Source organism: Anolis sagrei, chromosome 1, assembly GCF_037176765.1.
Source record: "Anolis sagrei isolate rAnoSag1 chromosome 1, rAnoSag1.mat, whole genome shotgun sequence".
Classification (NCBI taxonomy): Eukaryota; Metazoa; Chordata; class Lepidosauria; order Squamata; family Dactyloidae; genus Anolis; species Anolis sagrei.
In genome coordinates this window covers 229,505,666-229,529,562 of record NC_090021.1, presented here as the reverse complement: position 1 = coordinate 229,529,562, position 23,897 = coordinate 229,505,666, and the positions used below count along the sequence as shown (strand labels likewise).

The window sequence follows — 23,897 nt, the reverse complement described above, 5'->3', positions numbered from 1 at the left end:
ATTATTATTATTATTATTATTTACAGTGGAGTCTCACTTATCCAACCTTCACTCATCCAACGTTCATCTGCTCTCACCCAGATCCACAGCTGTTTCAATACATTGCAATGTTTTGCTGCTAAATTAGTAAATAGTCATTACTACATAATGTTATAGTGCATTGAACTGCTTTTTCTGTCAATTTGTTGTAAAACATAATGTTTTGGTGCTTAATTTGTAAAATCATAATGTAATTTGATGTTTAATATTATTTTCCTTAATCCCTCCTTATCCAACATTTCTGCTTATCCAATGTTCTGCCGGCCCCTTTTATGTTGGACAAGTGAGACTCTACTGTTGTGTGTGTGGCGGGAGGAGTATTTTTTCAAGTAGAAAAGAACAGAGCCACAAGCTGACACTCAGGATGGATCAAGAGATTTATTGGCTTTCTCACCTGTTTGGGAAATGTACATCCAGTGAAGAGACAAACGTTTGCGATTCCCTCTTGCCACCGCCCCACTCCCCCCCCCCCCCGCCCTTCCCCATGGTCCCGCAATAGCTGTGCTTTTCTGAAACAATTCTTAAATACTTTCATTAAAAGAGAAAAATATATCCCACCCCACTCACATTTGGTCTCGTATTGCTGACGTCTCCCCACCAGGGCAATGTTTCTGAGCACCCTGCCAAGGGCAGGTAAATAAATAAATGCAATCTGATGGGGGAGGGAGGTACACTGCAAACACTTCCCCCATCCTGCACACATCTTCCATAACTAAGCATTAGGTTTGTGCAGGAGGCCTCGTGAGCAATGCAGCTAGCAAAGGGTAGTCATAGTTCCCAGTCATTTTGTCCTGGGTGACTGAACTGAGAAACAAATGCTGGTGTTGGCTTGAGAGGGAGTGAAGGTCCCGGTAGAAAGTGCTCTAGATATACACATTATAGCTTTAAGGAAAGGCCTGACATAAGGACATCTTTGGCTCCGCTATGGGTTGCTTTGCATGTGAATATTTTCAACCTGGACATTACTAACATGTAGAGAAACATTGCATATATCTCAAAATAAAGACACATTGGATGGTCCACCTGCCGAAAATGTCTAATAGTCACTTTTGGCACACTGAGACTCCGAGAGAGAGAATAACAACAAACTCTTTTCTGCCTGGACATCTAGAAGAAATTCTTGTTCACCACAGGCAATCAACTGCAGGGCTATTTATAAACCTGATGTACACTAATGGGTGGGGTGAAAACACAGGTAGATTTTTCCCCATGTACACATAGCACAAAGGCACCATTTTCCAATGCAGCAAAGAGATTTGGCAGTGCTCCAGAAATATAAGTGAGGACATAGTGACATAATTGCCTTCTTTTTCTATACAGAAGTCGTATCCTTGAAGGAATCTTTTGAACGTATAAAATTCCCTGTTATTTTGGCAACAGAGTCTTCCCAATCTCATATTTACCCAGTAATGCTAATGCTGGAGGTGGGATGGAAGAATGTGTGAGAGTGAAATGTGGATAGTTCCACTCTGGGATGGTAGTTGAACTGCAGGAACAGTATTTCCACCTAAAATACCATGCTATTTACTAGAATATCCACGATGGCTCTAGCGATGCTATCATGGTTTTGCGGGCAGTGCTTGAAAAAAGGATTCTTTTTTAATGTCACAACCCTCAAAACTCACCAGCCAGCATAGCAATTGGATACTTGAGTTCCAAAAAAGTAACATTTCCAAGCTCTAGCTGTGAATATTGAAAATAAGAACTCAGTAGGACATCCACCTTCAAGAAGCAAAGGGTGGGTTTAGGAAAGACAAAAGAACAAGCCTTGTCCAGGTTGTCTCCTTCCCAAACAGTTGTTCAACCATGATCAGGGCCATCCTAGTTTTGTGCCTTTGGCACCCACCCTGTCCACCTTCTGTAAAGATCTAAAAACGTGGATGTTCCACTGTGCTTTGGATTAGACAGTTCCCCAGATAAATTTGGCCCCAGCCATGACCCAAAATCTAGTCCTTACACTTCACTAAGAAACACTGTTTTCTAACCAGAGATATAATGTTCTACTTCATATTGCCCTCCATTTCTAATTTTGTCATCTGGCTCTGCACTTTACCCATCAGCCCTGTCCTTGCAACTGATTTTAGATTAGAAACTATTTACTACTCAGATCATTGGTGGTTTGATCAATGGTTGTTTTATACTGTTTTATGATGTTGTTTTATGAACTTTAGTGTGTTATAGTTTAACTATGTTGAACAGGCTTTCCCCCATGTAAGCCACCCGAGTCCCTTCGGGGAGATGGAGGCAGGATACAAAAATAAAGTTCTCATTATTAGCTATTATTTGGGTGATTTCCCCCATTAAAAAACACTTCAGATGGGTGAGTTCTAGCTAGTTAAATTGATTTTATATTGTCAACCCAGTAAACTGATATTATTACCCACCCAGGATTCAGAGTTATTACCCTTTTTGGTCTACAGCAGCCATCCTGACTCGGGAGAGTTGTAGTCCAAAATGGTAACTTTCCAAGTTCTGTTAGTCACCCATTGGTAAACATAGTCCAGAATGGTCACATTCACACTACACAATTACAGGGCTGTATTCCATTTAAACTACCACATATAGTTTTATGAGCACTAGAGATCACTGGCTGAAGAGTCTAAATCCCCCCCTTTCCTTCAATACTCTGAGGGCCCTTCCACACAGCCCTATATCCCAGAATATCAAGGCAGAAAATCCCACATTATCTAAGTGTGGACTGAAATAACCCAGTTCAAAGCAGGTATTGTGGGATTTTTTGCCTTGATATATGGCTGTATGGAAGGGCCTTGAATCTAGGGATTTCACAGAATATTGCTATGGCAATTAAAGTGGAATACAGCACTATAAGTAAAAAATGGTCAGGCTGGTGAAGCTAGGTAATAGGAGAGCATTTTCGCCTCTCATGTGTTATTCATTTTCCTTTATTTGTTCAGTGCATGTGCATAAACTGAGCTATACTTTTAATCTGTGTCATCATTAGAGGAGAAGTACTCCAAGAGAAATACAGTAATCCAGACAAAATGACACTGTTTTAGAAACAACCCTCACTCCCCTCCTGTCTCCTTAGAATTGGTGCTGCTTCCTCCCTAGGCCAGTTGGCTTACTCCAGGCCCAGCTGATTGCCTGTAAAAAGGATGCTGTCTTCTCTTATTCTCACAATGAAAACATCCTACCAGGGACGACCTTCCAGTGGCTTTGCTTTCCACAACTCTATTGGCCATTTTGAAATAGCAGAGGCCCTAAAGAAGGCACTTTCCTGGGCTGAGACCTAGAGAATGTCCCACTGAAGTCTCATGCGCATCTCCTCCCAGGAGCCTCTTGCAGGTGCCTTCTGCATGCCCTCCTCCTCTACTCTGCCCGTGGTGAGGCAGAATTTCTTGCCCTCCTTGTTCATCCAGGCTTCAAGACCACCACATCCTATCTCCATCCACCTGGCTAACTTTCCTCTCACTGCCCTGCTTTGCATCAGAGGCTCGTGAACTAAAATAGCAGCATGGGACCCCGTTGCTGGGCTTCCCCTTCTGTCGCCAAAAGAAATAATTAAAAAGGCCCTCTCAGATTCAAAGAAGGAGTCACCAAAAACTCTTCTCAGCCCTTGTACTGAGGAAGGTTAGAAGACATGGGCAGCCCCAACCTTTTCCTCACAACTGGCCGATACTGGTTTCCATACAGTCCCTCCCTAGAACCATGGGAGAGCAATCTGGTTCCTCTCTCTTCCAGAAGGTACGGGGAGCATTTGGTGCATCAGCTCAGCTCTCAAACTGTGCTGCAGCCAAGGGGTGAAAGCTGTCCGAGGCAAGAAGCATGCGGCCCAAGTGATAGAGCAGCATAGAGTACCAATGCACGCCTTCCGGTTGGGTCCATTCACCCCCAGCCAGGCTGTAATAGAGTCTAAGGGGCCAGAAGGCTAGCTGAGCCAGGCGCTGCTCCTGCACCAAAGCAAAACAAGAGGCCACCACTTCGTCCACCACCAGAGTCCCGTGGCGGGTGAGGGGAGCATAGGCCCCAACGTCCATCTGCACAGAAACCATCGCCACTCTGGCTGCTTGGACCTTGTCCCCCTCCATCACCAGCACGTAGTGTCCTGGCTGCACAAGGCTGGCAAAAACAGCCCTGGTGGGTGCTGTGGCATTCTCCCCCACAAAAAGGAGGTGCGCAGCAGTGAGGGCAAGGCGGCGTGGGGGATCCTGAGTCTCAATGACATGAAAAGCAGTGCGTGCTGAAGGCGCCTTGTCCAGAAAGATCAAGAATTCACTGTATGTGTGGTGGCCCTGCTCGTCCATGGCTCGGACCCTCTGCCCAGGCTTCAGTGCCCACACTGGAACCTTGGTCCCGTTTTCGAGCGTCGCCAGTGCCCGGGCTGGGAAACAGCCTCCTGTCTTTGCTGCTGCTGAATGCTCTAGACAGAAAAGAGAGAAGGAGAAATAGAGAGAAATGCCTAGTTACTAGACGGAGGAAGAATCAAACAGCGGCAGATAGCATTACACAAAGATGCAGCCTGGTATCAAGATTAATGAGTTGTTTTCAACAAGAATAGAGACATATCTTTTTCTGGAGTCTTGTGTCAAGAAAAGGCAACCCATAGGACTTGTTTAGGAGCCCCCAGTGGCGCAGTGGGTTAAAGCACTGAGCTGCTGAACTTGTTGACCAAAAGGTCACAGGTTGGAATCCGGGGAGCGGCGTAAGCTCCCGCTGTCAGCCCCAGCTTCTACCAACCTAGCAGTTTGAAAACATGCAAACGTGAGTAAATCAATAGGTACCGCTCCGGTGGGAAGGTAACACCGCTCCATGCAGACATGCCGGCCACATGACCTTGGAGGTGCCTATGGACAATGTCGGCTCTTTAGCTTAGAAATGGAGATGGGCACCAACCTCCTAAGTCGGACACGACTGGACTTAATATCAGGGGAAAACCTTTATTTTAGCTTAGAAGTTGTTTATTCATATGGCTCTAAGGCCACACAATCCTATTCCCTTTACAGGGCCCTTCCACACAGCCATATAACCCAGAATATCAAGGCAGATGATCGACAATACCTGCTTAGAACTGGATTATATGGCAGTCCACACTGCCATATAATCCAGTTCAATGTGGATTTTATATAACTGTGTGGAAGGGGTCATACGTCTTTCTGTGGCTTAGTAATAAAGGTATATCCAATACAGAAACACCTGTGCCCAGTTTTACAAAGGAGGAGTAGCAGTTTTTTCTGCTTACCTAATGATATGCAAGGAGGATGTTCTTTTCCATGAGGAAACAGCACACAGCCATGCTTACTTGTGGATCTAGCATGGCCCCATGCTTAAAGATATCTAAAAAGTCACCCAGGATTAGCTGCCACTCAATTTGGTCTACTTTAGCCATTTAGGGCTAAAATGCCTTTTGACTGATCAAACTAGGAGCCAACGCTCTAATTGGGTGCATCCTGAGGCTGCTTTCATATGGGGCCTTCAAAGGGTGCTTATGCGTTTTGTGAATCATAGAATCATAGAGTTGGAAGAGACCTTGTGGGCCATCCAGTCCAACCCCCTGCCAAGAAGCAGGAAAATCACATTCAAAGGACCCCCAACAGATGGCTATCCAGCCTCTGTTTAAAAGCATCTAAATAAGGAGCCTCCACCACACTCTGGGGCAGAGAGTTCCACTGTTGAACAGCTCTCACAGTTAGGAAGTTCTTCCTCATGATCAGGTGTTGATGGACAATAGACCACAGAAGTGATACCAAATGTATGTTCCAGCCAATTTACTTTTATTTGGAAGTAGACTAATTTAGGTTACATAGGCAAGGTTGAGCAAACTGTTTAGCAGTTTGAGTATTGGATTATGATTCTGGAAATCCCTGCTGGGCCGTGGAAACCCATTGGTGACCTTAGGAAAATTACACTCTCTTGGTCTCAGAAGAAGGCAAAGACAAATCTTGCCAAGAAAACTTCATGATAGAATCACCTTAGGATCACCATAAGAAAGAATGACTTCCAGTTTCACAGCCAAAAAACAAAAAAATACCCTTAATATATTTTGGAAGACCTTTTGTCATATAACTGTGCTAAATGTGTTGGAACTGGAGTTGTGGTTAAACACAGAAATGAGCAAGTTTAGTAGCATAAACCAATTTAAGGAGCATTGGGGGACTAAGTTGGTAAGAAATGAGACACACACATACACACACACACAGACCTGACCACACACTCAAAGAAAAATAGAAGCCATTTAATAAAAGGTACTTTTGACAGGTCAGCTGCCCAGGGTACACAGCATTTCTAGCCACATGAGATACTTCATGAAATCAATGAGACACATTCCCATCTCCCTCATCTAACACAGGCCAGGGCATCCTGTATGTACTCAGAGGAATCCCCAGGATCATGCTCCACACAGCACTCATCTCCTCCAGCACAGGCTATAGCTAAATGTCTCTTCCCAGCAAACCTGACATAGACCTCAATGTTGGCTCTTGTTCTATCTTTATCCTTAGCCTCTCTAGAAATATTTAATATCTATATCAGTGGTTCCCAACCTTTTTTTGACCAGAGACCACTTGACTAGGGATCGCTTTGACCAGGGACCGCTCTGCAACATTAGTACCAAAAGGGTTACAAATCAGTTTTTGGCCAACTTTAGATTTGGTTTGGTTATTTGGGGTGCTGATTCAGAAAAATGCATTGGATAGATCATGTCAGCTCTAGTTTCTGATACAGAACATATACCACCCAGTAGTCAGCATTTGCTCACCCACAGAAAACTATAATTAATAAGCCTCGGTACTATAAGAGGGTTTCATGAGACCAGTCACTCTTGTTGCAACGGTGTAGTAATGATGAGGCCGTGGATCAATTTTTAGTTCTTATAGACCACAGACCACAGGTTGGGAACCACTGATCTATATCAAGCAGTCCCTGAAGCTGACTCTCATGTGTGGATGTAAACTATTCTGAGATAGGAGTCTCATGGATTCCCTCTTCTCAGGTAAAGGGACATAAAAGACTAAGTAACTTTTGGAAGAAAGGGAAAATGACCTCTGCAAGCTGGAAGGAAGCACACATAGATCAAGGAGAGAAACAGAAAGTGAAGCAAAAGGGCAGGCACCTCTCTAACTAATTACTTTACAAGCATTCATGGCTTTTCACCTCCAACATTAATTCTTGGTGATTTAGATCCACAGGATTCACCTTTTCTTTCTGGAACTGTAAATGGCTTGGTGGGAAAGTCTGTAATCATCTCTTTTGATGGAAAATGCTTCATCTCAATAGGCTTCTTGTCTTGCAGATTTCTCAAAAGGTGGTATTTCACATCAGTGTACTTGATGTGTGAATTGACCCTCCCAGTCTATGAGAGTTTTATGTAGATGTGGTTGTCCTTTAAAACTTTATAGGCTTTGATTTATCTATTCCAGGTGCCTCTAGGAACTGGCACAACCACATAGGTTCCTTGCATACTTGAGCCGCTGATGCATATTCTGCTTGAGTAAAAGAAAGCTTTACAGCATCTTGTCTGTATGTTCATTTTCCCCCTCCACTTCCACAGAACCAGTGGTAGATATGCATTCTGCTGAGTCTCCAGGTCAAACTGTATCTGTGTATGATACTAGTCAGGGACCACGACAGGCTTGTAGCTGTATGCATCTGCCTACTCTTTTCACTGCATTCCCATACCTTTTCCTTGATAAGTTAGTTTTTCTACAAAGAATTGCTGCTGTTGGTACAATGTATGGTCTTGTGGTGACAGCTAGGTGTAGCAGCTTTCCTATCATTTCTGTGTTGATTATTATTTGGTGGAAGCTCGCCATTTTCATTTGTCTCTAGGTTGACTATCTCCATGAGAGTTTGGCCTCCTTGAGTTCTATATGTTCTATAAGTTTGTGAATCTTTTCTTCTCAACTGATTCCTACTTCCTCTCTTCCAATTAGTATTTCCTGATAATAAGGGATGCCCCATAGCCTTTTGACTTCCTTTTTTCATTTAGATTGCTTATGATTTCTTCACAATCAGTTTTATCTTGATAAGCCTAAATGAAATCATCAACATAAATTGAACGTTAAGTTTATTTGTCATTTTTGTATTGTATGTAGACACAGGGATTAGTTTGACCTTGACTTTTTAGTTTCTAATTCCTGCATTTTGTTTTAAACCATTTTGCAAGTTGCAATTGCAAGGCCTGGCCTTTCCCTTTGAGCAGATGGGTCACATAGGACCAGGAGTAATAATCTATAAAGAATTTCCTGATTTAGACAAATTTTGAATTAGCTCACACAAACCACTATGGACCAGTCCTAGTGGTGGCTTTCATTTTTCACTTTTCTTGAAAATGAGTGGCATTGTGACTTTCTCTTTTATAAAGTTTTACATGTTGTGCTATTATTATTGCACACTTTATCTTGATGATATTTCAAATCATTTTTTCCAGATCTAGTATGGTATTTGTGTTACAGTGTCCAAATGCATCTATGCCATAACTCTAGAGAGCCAGTACTTGCACAGCATCTTATTGCATTTGCTTGTTGTCTTGCACAATCCAGTTCTTGCTCTGGCATATAATTCTCGATCTTGGGTTACTGTACATATCCTGAAACACACATCAAAGCCCTCGTCTGGTAAAATAGAGTTGGGTTTCATCCCTGGACTGCACAAATCTCTTGTGTCATCAAGTTCCAGATCTCAATGAGTAGCTAAACTAGAGATTCCTGCCCCCCACCCCACCCCACCCCAATTCCTATGTATTTTTCCCAAAAGGGCTTTGTCTTTAGTCTTCCTCCTTGCCACTGTCTCCTCCCCTTTGGTGATGAAGGAATGGAATTCTGTGAAGGAACTTCCTTTCTAAAGGTATTTTTATTGCCCTGGGCTAGCCATTCTCTTCTGCTTTTTCTTTCTACCTATGAGGATGCACATTTTGCCTCTCTCGAGGCAAAATGTAGCTGCATCTACTTTTTACCCTTTTACCTCTTTAGAAGATGAGATTTAGTAAGCTAGTTAGCTCCAAGACCTTTTCCATCAAGAATGTATTTCTTTTACTTCAATAAATATTTTTGAGCCTAAAGTTCTGACTCTGCAATCCTCAGCCATCCTAAGATATAGAAGTTTATCCCAGCACATGTAAGTTTCCGCTGGTTATGAAGTTTACTTCTGGTACTCTGCTATATTTATGGCGGAATCACCCCAACTGAGGGTTATTTTTGAACCTAATAGCTCAGATTCCCCAATAAACAGAAACACTTAGAACATTTCCATCCGACTCTGAAATATTTAAGACATCTATTTTTTAATTGGTTATTGCCATATTCTGTATTACAATGTAGGACACAATCTCTTAGTCTCCTTATAGCCACAATCTCTTAGTCTCCTTATAGCCATTGTGCATCCATCGGCTACATTAATTTCTTCATTTGAATTCAGATTAATGAAGAAGTGTCTCAAGATCTTATGTTTTGTTGTCACTGAGTCTATAATGATGGCCTCAACATAAGGCTTATCCTGGATTGCTATAAAGTTTTGATGATTACCCTTTGACTTAAAGTGGGTTGAATTATTTTTTTTCTTCTGTTCCTCTTTTGGGCTGTTTGTAAACATTCTTTGTTTGGAACAAGAGCTACAATTCGCTAGTTTTTAAAATATCTTATTGGCTAAGCAATCTCTTTGAAAATGTCCTTTCTCAACAATGGTGTAGTATTCAAGTCCTCCCCTCCTTGACAAATGGCATCTAGGTGCTTTATATTCATCTCCTCTATTCTTCTTTAGCAGCGTAATTTGTGCCAGTGTGATAGGCATCTAAAAGTTATTCCTCTTCCCTTGGAGCCTGAATTCTGTTCAGCCACATATGGAAGTTGCATGGCTGCAGTTTTGGAATTAAAGCATGCCCATGTGCATTGGCTTCAAGCATATCTGCTCACTTTAAAACAATGTTGAAAACGGGGGGGGGGGGGGGGTACTAGCACCGTATCAGGAACTAATGAGCAGTATGAATATTTAGTGTGTAAATCAAGCAGAGTGCAGTGCAGCGTAACCAGTGCAACATGAGTTTGTAACAGAAAACAAGAGAGAAATATTTGGGCTGCTCTTGTAAGGTTAGAAAGGTACAGCTTACATTAATTGTTCCAGCAAATGCATCTGGGATAGAAAAGGTAACAGACAAACAAAGATTGGCTATATTTCAGCAAAAGAACACCTAAAGCTGACTCTCATGTATGGGTGTAAGCTATCCTGAGGTAGGAGCATTGTGAGTATTCCCCATCCCCAAAAGACTAACTTTGGAGGAATGGGGACGTGCCTTCTGCAGTCACAAAAGAAGCAAACATGCTTGAGTACATAGGTCAAAGAAGGAAGGGTTGCAAGTAATTGTGCTCTCTAGAATGTCACCTTAGTAATCACTTTTTTGACTCTTCGCTTCCAACAGCCTCTAACCAATGAGCTGTCGAATCCCCACAAGCCACTGCGCATTCCTTCAATCCTCAACAGGGCTGCATTTCTTCTTTTGTTCTTCTCTACCAGGGCAAGAATCTAGCCCTTGGACACTTGGGGAAGTCGTAACATCCTTTTTGAAATGTTGGTCATCCAGAAGCAGACAGAGCATCTCAAATGTGTGCCTGTTTTCATGCACAGCAATGATGCAACTAGCAAAAGCCATTTTCTTGTTCCTGCTATTGACTCATAGAGGAACGCAGTTCAGAACACAGTCCAAAGAAATCACTGGCACACTCAGAATCCCAGCCTAATGGGGACTAGCCACAGTACCCAGTGCCAGCATTCAATCACAACTGGATCCACATGATTTTGCAGATATATCAAGGCTTTAGTACCCAAAGTCCAAGGGAGCTAGAAGCGGTGAGCCTAATGCCTTTTGGTTACTTGGCTAGCAAAGCACTGTTCAGGAGATTACCAAGCAGCACAGTCCACATTAATGCCAGTAGGGGAGGGGACTGTGCTCTGCTCTGTCTGTGCCAACCTCTTTCTCCAGCGCCGTTCATTCCAGATGTGCCATTGTCCAGTAGGTGGTGGTTCGGCTGCTAGGCCAGGAACTGTAAGGTCAAGGCTGGGTCAAGGCACCTTCTTCTCATCAGCCAGAAAGACCCTATGGGTCTGGAAGGGGCTAGGACACCTGCAGGTCATGCTAATGGTCAAAGGATAGGAACAAGAGGCCACAGTCAAAGCGTGGTAATCTGGCCAAGAGGAGAGCACTGTGGCATCTCATCCCAACCAAGAACTCAGACCTCTACTCACTTGTTATCCCTGGGATTACCAACTGATAACTCAAACCCCTGCTCTCTTGCTATCACTGGGCCTGCAACTAAACCCCTGGCTGCTCTCCACTGGCCAACTCGACATTTCTGGATAAGAGTCATTTGAGAGAGAAGCATCATCCAGTTAAAGGAGGTGCTGATGAGGAACCTTGGGAGGTTAAAGTCTGTTGTAGCTTCTGCAGCTTTTCCTAGTTTCTGCTCCAATAGTGGGAGACACCGAGGCCCCTTCTACACTGCCATATAAAATCCAGGTGATTTGCTTTGAACTGGATTAAATTACAGTGTAGACTCATATAATCCAGTTCAAAGCAGTTAATGTGGATTATCTTCTTTGATAATCAGGATTATATGGCAGTGTAGAAGGGGCCTGAGCAGGAACCAGGATGAACCAAGGTCTCTTCTTCACTTCCACATGATCCATATTATCAAGATGGATAATCCACATTATCTGCTTTGAACTGAATTATCTGAGTCTACACTGCCATATAATCCAGTTCAAAGCTGATAATTTGGATTTTATATGGCAATGTAGAAGGGGTCTACGACTGCCTGAATCCCAAGATAATGACTTGCATACAGTATGGCAGAGAGGAACATTTTTTGCTCCTTATTTTTTATATTTCTCCAATTTATTGATTGGTTGGATGAATTTACACCAAACCTTACTCCCAGAATGAGAGCCAAGGTAGCATAATGCATCATTTGCCATACTTCCCCAGGGGGTGAGATATAGTGACAGCAATAGCTAAAACTGCCCACTCTCCTCCTGTTCATTGGTGGAGGCCACAAGTAGATCAATACCCCTTCCACAATTGAGGGACAAGCTAAACTGGGTGAAACCTAGCCGGCAATACTCTTCTCCTATACACAAATAAACACACAGAGAGAGAGAGACAGAGACAGAGAGGCAGAGACAACATAACATTGCAATGCACAAAGTAGTGTAAATGGTCCACAGGAAGAATTATACTATGTCTCTCCTCTCAGCTCCCCATCTATTTAACTGCTATAGCCCCCGTATTCAACCAATCAATGCCTGATGGGAGGAGATATGGGAATGCCTGGCTATGTCCCCATAGCCAGACACAGATTGATGGCATTAGCCACTGAGATCTGTCAGGATCTTCCAGAGGGCTCAGTAGATGAGACCATCATTCAGAATCTGGGTACAATAACACAGCCAGACACATCACCAATTCCACAATCACTCACCAATAGACCAAGGATGAGGATGAGGGAGAGAGTTGGTCTTGCAGAGGGAAAAAGAGAATACCAAACTCTGCAATGCCCGTTCCCCAAAAAAGACATATGCAGACATGTGTTGGACGTATGCCTGGGTAACAGGATGCTAGATATATTCTCCTCCAATTCCTGCTGATAACCCTCAACCCACTTCAGAGCTCAAAACCTTACCAGATTTCACAGAACAGTGGATGTGAGCCTTTGATTCATAGTAGACCCAGTCAAATCCAGCTTCCACAGCCAAACGTGCCAGCATCCCATACTTGTTCCGGTCGCGGTCGGATGTGGTGATGTCAACAGCACGGCCCTCATAATGCAGCGATTCTTCTGAGTGATGTCCATCTTCGTCCCAGCCCTCTGTCACCCGCAGCTTCACCCCAGGCCATTGGTTCATGACCGAGATGGCCAGAGAGTTGAGGCGATCCTTGCAGCGCTAGAGTGGACAGGAACGGACAGAAGAGGAACACATCAGCATTGCAGAACAGCACCATCAAGAAACAGAGACCTCAAATTATTCTGATTAATTTTATTTATATTCCACCTTCACACACATTTTAATACTGAGACGCAATAGTGCCTGAAAACTAAAAGAAATACAATACAGTTGACCCTCTAAATATACAGATTGAACCAGACATGCCTATAAGGGTGGCCTCTTCTGAGAATCTCTGGGCCCTTCCACACAGCTCTATATCCCAGAATACCAAGGCAGAAAATCCCACATTATCTGAGTCTGGGCTCAGATAACCCAGTTCAAAGAAGATATTGTGGGATGTTCTGCCTCGATATTCTAGGATATAGGGCTGTGTGGAAGGGCCCTCAGTGTCTGGGTAAAATAATCTGAGATAGCCCAGATTAGGCGGGGTTTAGAGAAGTCACTTTTTTTTGGAACATAATTCCTCCTGGCTATGTTGTCTGGTAGATTTCGGGAATTCGAATCCAAAATTGTCATTTTTCAAGATCTCCAATTAGGTCTTTCATCAACACAGGAACAGTATAGTCACAACCCCAACCAGGGACAGTCTGAGGCATCCCACTACCTCAGGCAAAGGATAAAATGTCACTTTTCCCAGGTCACATCTAAAAATTGTGAGACCCCAGTGGCGTAATGGGTTAAACCCTTGTGCCAGCAGGACTGAAGATTGACAGGTGGAAGGTTCGAATCTGGGGAGAGTGAGGATGAGCTCCCTCTGTCAGCTCCAGCTCTCCATGCGGGGACATGAGAGAAGCCTCCTACAAGGATGGTAAAACATCAAAGCATCTTGTCACCCCTGGGCAATGTCATTGCAGATGACCAATTCTCTCACACCAGAAGCAGCTTACAATTTCTCAAGTCGCTCCTGGCATGGAAAAAAAATCTAAAATTCAACAGGAGTTGCAAATAAATATTACTTCCACGGTGACAATATGACAGTATCCTCCACTAGACAGTAAGCTTAGAAGGTGCGATGCAGAGTATATAAAATGTACAATTCTGTCTCCCAACACCTCATTGCTGTCCCATCTTTCCCCCACTACCTCCCACCAGTCAGCTGCTATCTGGTTAATGGTAGGGCTGCCCTATTATTATTTGTAGAACTGAATGTCATTTCCGATCAATATATGTGCCATTGAATGATGTGATGTAATTCTGGAGCAGTAGAATGGACTATAGTATTTTAGGCTCTTTGTGAATTGAATATTCTCCATGTTTGTTTGTTTGACCATACTTGCAGTAATAAAGCTTCCACATCAGAAGGAAATGATTGCAGGAGACCAATAATTAAAAAATGTTTTGCCCTCCAGTCTTCTAAAGTGGTGCCATCTACTTGGTGAATCTTCCACCTTGTGCAACTGTGCAGGAGAACAGACAACTCCGTATCTGTATGCTTGTCTAAAATGTCCTGCTTCATGTACAGAGGAAGAATTGTTGGAGGCTAGAGAGAATGTGGTCGCTGTTGCCCGTTTTTGGTTAAAGATATTTAGCCACTTGTGCTCCTTCTATTTTTATCTGTTTTATACTATAATTTATGCAATGCTTTCGATACGAAATAAAAAAATCTACTTGGGTCCTTCAGGACTCCTCCGTATCATTCTGGCTGGGCTCACCACACAAGGAGAGAATTTGCATCTGAGAAAAAACTGATGTTCTTTACCAGATTTATCAGAAGCCAAGACACCAAACGTTTTCCTCTCTTTAAATCTAAGTTTCATTCCTGTGCATTCCTCTCAACCCAGTTGGCAGTTCTGTTATCAGTTCTCAAATGCTTGACTCTATTTCTCATCTCAAGTACCAAGAGCAAATTTTGATGCCAGGCTCTATCCCAAATAGGATGGGACCAACTTCATTTTCTCAAAGATCGACAATGTTGTTATTGTTTTTGTTGTTATTGGGAACCATACAGTCAACCCTGCACATTTGGGGCTTTAACTTTTTGTGATTATTCACAGATCTGATTAATGTGTTCTCTCTAGGAATGTTTAGGTTTCTCTAATGCAATACTATGGTCAACTTCCACATAGACTCATACTGGAGGACCAAGAGATTCCTAAAGTGAAACTTTCCCCAAGAATTAGTAGGTCTTCCAATGTGATGATATAGTCAACTTCTGGAGGACCTAGAGATTCCCAGAGAGATGTCCTCTCAGGTTAAAAAAAAACAATGTTCTAGAGCATGACCATATAGCTTGAAAAACCTACAACAATCCAGTGATTCCAGCCATGAAAGCCTTCAACAAAACAATGTTTTAATTTGTGGCTTTTCCACTTTCATGGGAGTCCTGTGCCTCCAACCTGCACAAAAGTGGAGGGCTTCATTCGATCTTTTTGCCCCATTTCAAACCGTATCCTCGGGAAAATTATAGTACTCATAAAGAAACAATCCCAAATTTCTCAAGAATTTTATCTCAGCTCCCAAAAGACACCTGATACATGAAACAACAAGAAAATTCACAAAACCCAAAGTTTTAAAACAGCAGAAAGCCAGTCAGTCCATAATATTCTGAGTCCTATGAATTCTCCCTTGGAACACTCCACTTCTAAGTCATTCTCAATCAGATGAAAATTTGCATTTAAATATACATTTTGACATTTCTAAATTGCATGTTTACATTTCTAAATTTGCAGAGGGTAGGCTGTGCTAGTCTGTTATAATCTGTGGCATCTTCAAGACTAAGAAAATTATGCTGGCATAAAACTTCACAGACCACTCCATCAGGCACATGATACGTAAATGGGTAAGGATCGACACAGAAGCGGTTAGAGGGAGGGACAGAAAAGAATAATGTCAGAAGGACATGACAGGCAACGGGCACAAACATTACAAAGCAGCAAAATAGTTACAGGGAGAATTAGACTATGTTTTAGGTAAGGCTAATCTTCTGGCAATTTACACTACTTAACATGTGAATATTTTGAATTAATGTAAACCTCAGCACCATATGACCTCATAGACTGAGCAAATCCTACCCTTAAAAGCCTTTTAAAATAATTCTTAAAAAAAGAGAAAATATGCTTCTTGTGCTCCAATCTTTATTTCCTTGGTAATAAGCACTATTTTGTGAATGAAGAGCAAATATATTTAAAGTAAGAAGGATAAAATGATCATCTATAACCAGATACATGCCCAACTGCCCAGCTGTATCTCAAAAAGAAAAAGAAATACTGGGTGATGCTGACCAAGCATTCTCTAGAGGTGTTTAATTATATCAAGTTCTGTCACCCCTAGACAGCATGGATAAAGTCCTGGCAGCTGGCAATGAAGTTAGCTGGCATCCAGGCTGGCAGAAACTCAATTAGAAATGACAGCAATGAGGCATTAGGAAGTCTAAGAGTAGATTTCATTGAGATCATAGACCAGCGTTTCTCAACCTGGGGGTCGGGACTCCTGGAGGGGTCGCCAGGGGGTGAAAAATCATGGACCTCAAAGTCCAAGAACATCAGGACAGCACATGGATCCCCACTCCTATATTAGAAGAATGCTGTGTATGGATGCTCTTGTTCTTGTTCTGGACAAAGTTGTTTGACAAACACTTTTTGCCAAATGCTGTGCTTTAAGAGATTCCACTTTTGACTCTCCTTAGACCACCAGATTGTTGTGGTTTCAGCGTACAGTGTATCTTTCTTCCATTGATCTTTTAGCCCAGCCTCTCCATAATCACACCAAGGGGACATGTAGATCGAGGAGTGCTGGGCAGTGAAATCCAAAAATAACATTCTCAAATTCAGACTTCAGGGCTTGGGAGTCCAACATAAAAAAACTCATCACAGTCAGAAGAGTTGCAAATAACTCTGGCCAAAGGCAACCAATTCTATTAATATTCACAATTTATAGATGAGCAGCACCTGAGTCTATGAGATAAGGGGATTAGCACAAGGTCAGCAATCAGCACAAGGCCACTTTCGGTTTTCCCTGAAGCTTAAGGAACTGGGAGTCAGAATTTTCTCCAGATCTACAATAAATCACCCAGACATCTCAGAAGAAGTTCTACCTTTTGTTCATCCCAGCCTTGGGTAAAAGGGTTGAGAGCCACAGCTTCAGCTGCCATTCTAGGTTTGTCAAGTGAAGGAAGACCCATTCTCATGTCATTCTTGTGTTATTTCACACATTTTCAGGGTTCTCTAAATAGTTGGGGTGCTTTGAATGCAATTTTCCTGCTTCTTGGCAGGGGGTTGGACTGGATGGCCCACAAGGTCTCTTGCAACTCAAGGATTCTATGATTCTATAATTTTAGCTCTACTGTTAAGAAGACTATAGCAACAGATCTGAAGCTCCATTAATGGGCATCACTAAGCTCATTATTGTCTCCATAAGTTTGTAGTTCACATGTTTTGATTTTTGGGGAGGGGGGGGATTTGCATAGAGGGAATACAATGATATCTTCACTCAACTGACATTCCTGCTGATGTCAGATTTATTTTTTTATCACTTTGTAAAATTTTATTTTATTGGAATTCACAAATGTTTTATAGCAGGATCTATAGAAAATTTCACGATCTACATATTTCCACAGGATCCTGTTAAGTCTGTCTTGATATCTGGAGCTTTTTACAGCATGACCCCTGTATCTGCAAGGGATATGTTCCTAATTTACTGTGGAAACAAGGAATTGTGGATAACAGGGAACCCTATTGAAATGAATGAAGGTTGTCATAAAGTAGTACTGAAGGACTTAGACTGAAAAGCTGAAGAGAAGTTTCATGAAAAGTCAGAATTCTTATAGTGAGGAGGTTCCCCCCCCCCCGTACACTCCTGGTGGCACAGTGGGTTAAACCACTGAGCCAGGCCTGTAGCGAGGGGGGGGGGGGGTTAGGGGTTCAAACCCCCCGAAATGTTTCAGATTTTTTTAAAAACCTGGTTTACTCATGAATTTTAACAAATCCCCATGCTAAGTCTATGAGATGCAAAAAATTAAGAGTCCCTCCAGAACTGCAAGCACTATCTCAGGCAAATATTGACAATTTATTCACACTGTCATTACTTGCAGCAATAGCCGATGTAGTGAAGCAACAAAGTTGTGTGTGTGTGTGTTGAATGTTCTCATTAAGGAGGCCAGACTTGGTGGAGGTGGTTGACAGGGGCGGAGCTGCAGGCTATGGAAGGCTGCTCTGCCCTCTGCTGTGCTCTTTGCTTCAGCGCGAGCTAGGAGGTAGGTTTCAACCCCACACACCCCGTGAAATTTTCGACCCCCCCCCCCCCGAAAATTTAAACCCCTCCTGAAATTTTTTCTAGCTACGGCCCTGCACTGAGCTGCTAAACTTGTTAACCGAAAGATCGCAGGTTCAAATCTGGGGAGCGGCATGAGCTTCCACTGTCAGCCCCAGCTTCTGCCAACCCAGCAGTTTGAAAACATGTTCCGGCGGGAAGATAACGGTGTGCCATGCAGTCATGATGGCCACATGACCTTGAAGGTGTCTACGGACAACACTGGCTCTTCAGCTTAGAAATGGAGATGAGCACCAGCCCCCAAAGTTGGCACAACTGGACTTAATGTCAGGGGAAAACCTTTACCTTTACCTATACCCCTCTCAACCTCCCTGCAGTGCTGCCCCATATCCATTACCCATGATCCTGTTCTGAACCTAATTAGGTTGGTGTATAAATGAATGGATCCTGAAACATATCACTTGTGGGTGGAGTTCTATGTAGACTTCTACTGGAGAATGAGAGTGGGGAGGATATAGCATGTTTCCAAAACAACAATAGCACAGACATGACTGTATCCATCTGCGTGAGACCTTGGTATGGGGCCAGCAATTGTCTGCAAAGGATGGAAGGCCCAGCTTCCCACTTGTCAGGTCAGCCTGTGTGATCAGCAGAGCACCAAGCCAAGATGAGGCAGAACCTGCATTCAGAGGAAAGGTCAGGAGGCCAGGAGGACCGGCCTTTGTCCCTAGGCGAACAGGGCAGGCTCAGCACACAGGGCCACTCCAGTTTCTACAACTCCACACCATTGTTTGTTCTAGGCCTCCGAGATAAGGACAGATAGAAAGCAACAAACAAACTACAGAAGTACTTTAAATGTGTGGCTGGGGGATGGGAAAGGATGTTTATCCCCTCCAAATGCTCAGTCTTGGTTGCTAGACAGTGAGGTTCCTTGCTTCTTCCCTTTAGGATAACAAGTCATAAAACTTTGCCATAACTTTGCATCTATAGTAGAAAGCAAATAGTTTGGGTGAGACCCAAGGGTGGACTGGGCCATATGCTTCAGTTTTCATGGGCCTCTTACGAGCCCTGGTTGCGAAATCCAGTCAGCCAGTCATTCTTAGGTTGTTAGGGCTGCAAGATCTCAGGCAAATATTGTCCCTGAGACAATAAATCCAGACACACAGCCTCTTTCTTCCATTGATGACTTTCATCCAGTAAACACGCATGCACATGCACACGCAGCTATTTCATTTCCCAGTTCAAAGGACAGAAGCCTTAATCATTCATCTCAACCAGGTCCTGGGGGACGTGGCACTGCATGCGCCAATGCCAAAAGGCCATAAGTGCATCAAAATATCTGAGGGAAGGTGTCTCCTGCCTTTGGACTCAGGTATGGTCGATCCATGACAAGTTCCAGCTGGGGCCAGCAGGTGTCAGTGTGGAGTTGCAAAGGGAAAGCTCATGCACAGCACAGGAGGAAGGGGCTTGAATCCCTCCCTCCATAAAGACTCAAAGAATTTCAGAGAGGACAGGGCCACGTACTCCCTTTGACCACTAAAACATAGGGAGAGATATGCTCCTACACAGAAGGTCTGCCTTTGCTGGAAGACTAGGCAAACAGCTATGGATGCCCTAGTGTTCAGTGTTGTGTTCCTTCAAGTTGTTTTGAACTTACGATATCTCTAAAGTGAACAGATCACAGGGGAGTTCCCATTGCTTTCCTCTGAGGTTGAGAGAGTGTTACTTGCTCAAGATCACCCAGTGGGTTTCCATGGCTGAATGAGAATTTGAACTCTGCTCTCCAAGCGCAATATCATGCTGTCTCTTCGTGTCATATAATGTTCCAAAATTTAATAGTGTAGGGCCTGCTTGTGAAGAGAAAGAACATGACTTTCTGGTGGAATCTAGAACTCTGAAATGTACTATACTTCATTTGGGCAGAAAAAAAACTGTAAATAAATAGATACAGGATGGGTGATGCCTGACTCGTCAACACCACATGTGAAAAAGAATTTGGAGTCTTCATGGACAACAAGTTGAACATGAGCCAACACTGTGATGCAGCAGCTGAAAAAGCCAACAGGATTTTGGGCTGCATCAAAAGCAGTATAGTGCCTAGATCAAGGGAAGTCATGGTGCCTCTCTATTTTGCTTTGGTAAGACCTCACCTGGAATATTGTGTCCAATTCTGGGCACTACAGTTCAAAAGAGATATCAACAAGCTAGAAGGTGTCCAGAGAAAGGTGACTAAAATGATTAAAGGTCTGGAGACCAGGCCCAATGAGGAGTGTCTTAAAGAACTGGGGCTGTTTAAGCTGCAGAAGAGAAGGCTGAGGAGACATGATGACCATGCTTAAATATGTGAAGGGATGTCATAAGAAAGAGGGAGCAGACTTGTTTTCTGCTGCCCTGAAGACTAGGACTTGGAGCCATACATTCAAATTACAGGAAAGGTGATTCCACCTGAACATCAGGAAAAAATTCCAGATCATAAGAGCTGTTCAACAGTGGAGTTCTCTGCCTTGAAGTGTGGTGGAGTCTCCTCTTTGAAGGCTTTTAAATAGAGACTGTATGGCCATCTGTTGGAGTTGTTTTGATTGTGCTTTTTCTGCATGGCAGAGAGTTGGACTAGATGACCCATGTGGTCTCTTCTAACTCTATTATTTTATGGTTCTATGGAGTCATGCACAGCACATATGCTTCCTCCCTTCATCCAAAGAACAATCATAATACAGAGAGGGACAAGCCCAGCACATGTAACTCATGGCCCAGGTTGGTCCTAAGGTGGATGAGAAGCATATGGTGTTTTATATGTCCTTGAATTGAAGCTTCCATGGTTCCTCATTTTCATTATCATGTATGCTAACAAGGTGTGAACTGCTGCCCAGCGACTCTACCATAGAGTAAGATAATCATGATGAGAGTGGGCATATGACAATGGTTGTTCTCCTTGGACCTCCCACCTTTCCCCACCTATTCTGTGGACTATGCAGGTTTCCATCCAGCCTTTAAACTCTCCACTGTCTCAGGAGGCCAGTGCTGATCAAAGAGAAAATTCCTGGACTGATGCTGATCCACAAGCCATTGGCTGCCAGTCCATGGAGAATTTCCAGGAGGGAAAAAGAAACAGTTGTAGTCAATGTGTATAAGTAGGGTAGCAGTCACTGGATAGTAAGAAAAAAAAGGTAAAGTCTGGCATTCAATACCTGAGAAATAGTGCAGTAGACCACAATGTTTTGTCACCAGTGTTCAAGAAAAATTCACCAGAGTGGATTCTCCAGCCCATTTATACTACCCACTCCAACTGCAAGTACTTGTGAGCCACAATCTATGGGGTGTCACTGCTAAAAAGACTCTCTGGAATTGTGATGGTGCTTCTTGAATCACTCCTAGCCTACCAGGGTGGTTATCTTTGGGGGGGGGGGGCTGAGAGGCGAACCCCCTCTTTATTGAGTCAGGAATGACTTGAGAAACTGCAAGACACTTGTGGTGTGAGAATTGGTAAGGGATGCCGGGATGTTTGATGTTTTACCATCCTGTGGGAAGCTTCTCTCATGTATCTGCATGGGAAGCTGGAGCTGAGATGTGAAGTCACCCCACTCCCCGGATTCAAACCGCCCACCTGTAGGTCAGCAGTCCTGCTGGCACAAGGGTTTAACCCATTATGCCACTCCCAACCACATTACCAAAGAGGAAGCTGCTGTGTGTTTTAGCTGTAGGTCTTAAGAAGCTAGCTTAAGGGGTTCAAGGAAGATTTGGTCCTCCACCATGTTGCCACTGCTCTCTATGCCCAATATCTGCTGCCTATGCCTGCGGCCTCCCTCTGTGCCGTGCCATAGTAGCCCTGGTAGTCTTTTCTTGCTTGCAATTCTGTTACCAATCATTCACTAACACCTGGTTTCCCACATATCACCATCATCAGGAAATATAACATGTAAATCTGTATTATAACAGGCTCTTGCAAAGGGTGCACTCCAGTTGGACTACAATTCCCATCACTCCTGGCCATTTGATCGGGACTGGTGGGAGCTATAGTTGTAAACACCAGGCTGAAGAAGGGAGCTATTTACAATATGACTTGAGGCAGAGTTTATACCAGGGAGATCTGAATTTAGTCTCTGAGGCTCACCTGGCTCCCTGGGTTATTGTGAGAGGGAAAATGGACAGGGGAAAACCCGAGCTCCTTGGTGGAAGGAGCTCAGGTTTTCAAAATCATCCAAAATTATCTTTTAAAAAGAGGTAAGAAAATGACAAGCAGCAGACACCTCATCACAGTAAATAATTAATCCACTTTAAATCCAATTTCTGCCTCCTGCAGAATTCTGGGGTTTGTAGTTTAGGGAGGAGCCTTTAACAGCCTCAATAAACTACAAACCCCACAATTCTGCAAGAGGCAGAAACTGGATTTAAAGTGGATACATTCTCTAGTGTGATGAAGTAGCTAAGAGAGGGACTTTATTTGTTTTGTTTTTTCATACCAACCCATGCAGACTGTCTGTGGTAAGTAAATATTAATGCAATGCAAAGTAATATTGTAGCGAGAAATCAAAGTTTGTATCACTCAAACTCTTGAAGAACATATTCTCAGGGCTCCATCAATAGCAGGCCTTAGATGGCCCATGAGAAGTCTTCAACTTATTACCTAGAAAAGGAAGAGAGACCAGTTCCACTGCCATAACATGGGATGGGGATGTCCCCATCCCATGGTTCAGAAAGCCAAACTTGGCATTTAACCCTTCAGAAGCATGGGACATTGTGGGGAAACCCCAAAAGCAAGCACTAAGTATACTCCAGGAGCTTTGAAGTGCTTGGAGGATCTGTGTCATCTCTGGGATGGATGATGAGGTCTAAATCTGAGCATAAACAGCATGCGGGAGTGTTTCAGCATTACACCCTTAAGAGCACTGATGGCGTATTCCTTATCCACCATGCTTAAGACCACCATGTTTTTGGAACACCTGCATTTGCATATCTTTGAGATAGAATCCAAATCTAAACATGCAGTTTATTGTTGTTTCATATACACCTTGTACACTTAGCCGTGTACACTTACACACAATATTTTAAAATAATGTTGGGAACGAAACAAAGTTTGTGTACATCGAACCATCAGAAAACATCTGTTGCAGCCCATCATGTGGACAATTTTTAATTTTGGAGTATTTTGGAATTCAAGATAAGGGATGCTCAATCTGTAGTAAGACTCCACTTCACTTGCCCTGGGTCCCTCATCTGGAACTGTTAGATTGACAGGCTGGTGAGTACTAGCAATTCACTATAAACCAGGAGTAGAATGGGGTTCAGATATAGTTTAAACTGCAACGTGCAGCATTTCTCACTATTACTTCTAATGGCCACGGATGATGAAAAATGCAGTAGAACAATATCAGGAAGGTTGCATGATTCCCATCCTCACTGTCCAGGCATTAGAGCTCCCCAAAACAGAATACTCCAAATGTCTCAATAAACTAGAAATCCCCTCACAATCGAATCACTACAATTAAAACCTGGATGCTATAGTCAATTTTGTCTCTGGAATATCAGAACTAGAACACTTTCAATGTCTGCTGGCAGGGATAGAGGTGGAAATAAAGATCAACAGCAGACAAAACATAAGCTATACTTGTTGCCAAGCCTTGAAGGAAGCCACAGTGGGTAGGGAAAGGTGAGGCTGGGCCTTATTGGTGCTCAGGGACCCCAAGCAAACAGACTGAAATTCTTGAAGCAGATGGAACGATAAGGGCAAGTGGGTTGAATCCCGTTGCCTAGGGGATTTC

General features: G+C 43.2%; 1 protein-coding gene across 1 annotated transcript in view; it reads right to left on the bottom strand.

The window, feature by feature from the left end:
- Window positions 1-398: 398 nt before the first annotated feature.
- IHH (Indian hedgehog signaling molecule) overlaps window positions 399-23,897 on the bottom strand; it is a 35,605-nt gene continuing 12,106 nt past the window's right edge. The window contains exons 2-3 of the mRNA XM_060773281.2: window positions 12,666-12,927; window positions 399-4,420 (exon numbers count right to left, since the gene is read on the bottom strand). Coding sequence (XP_060629264.2) covers window positions 3,771-4,420; window positions 12,666-12,927 — 912 coding nt within the window. The 3' untranslated portion in view covers window positions 399-3,770. The remainder of the gene's footprint in view (window positions 4,421-12,665; window positions 12,928-23,897) is intronic.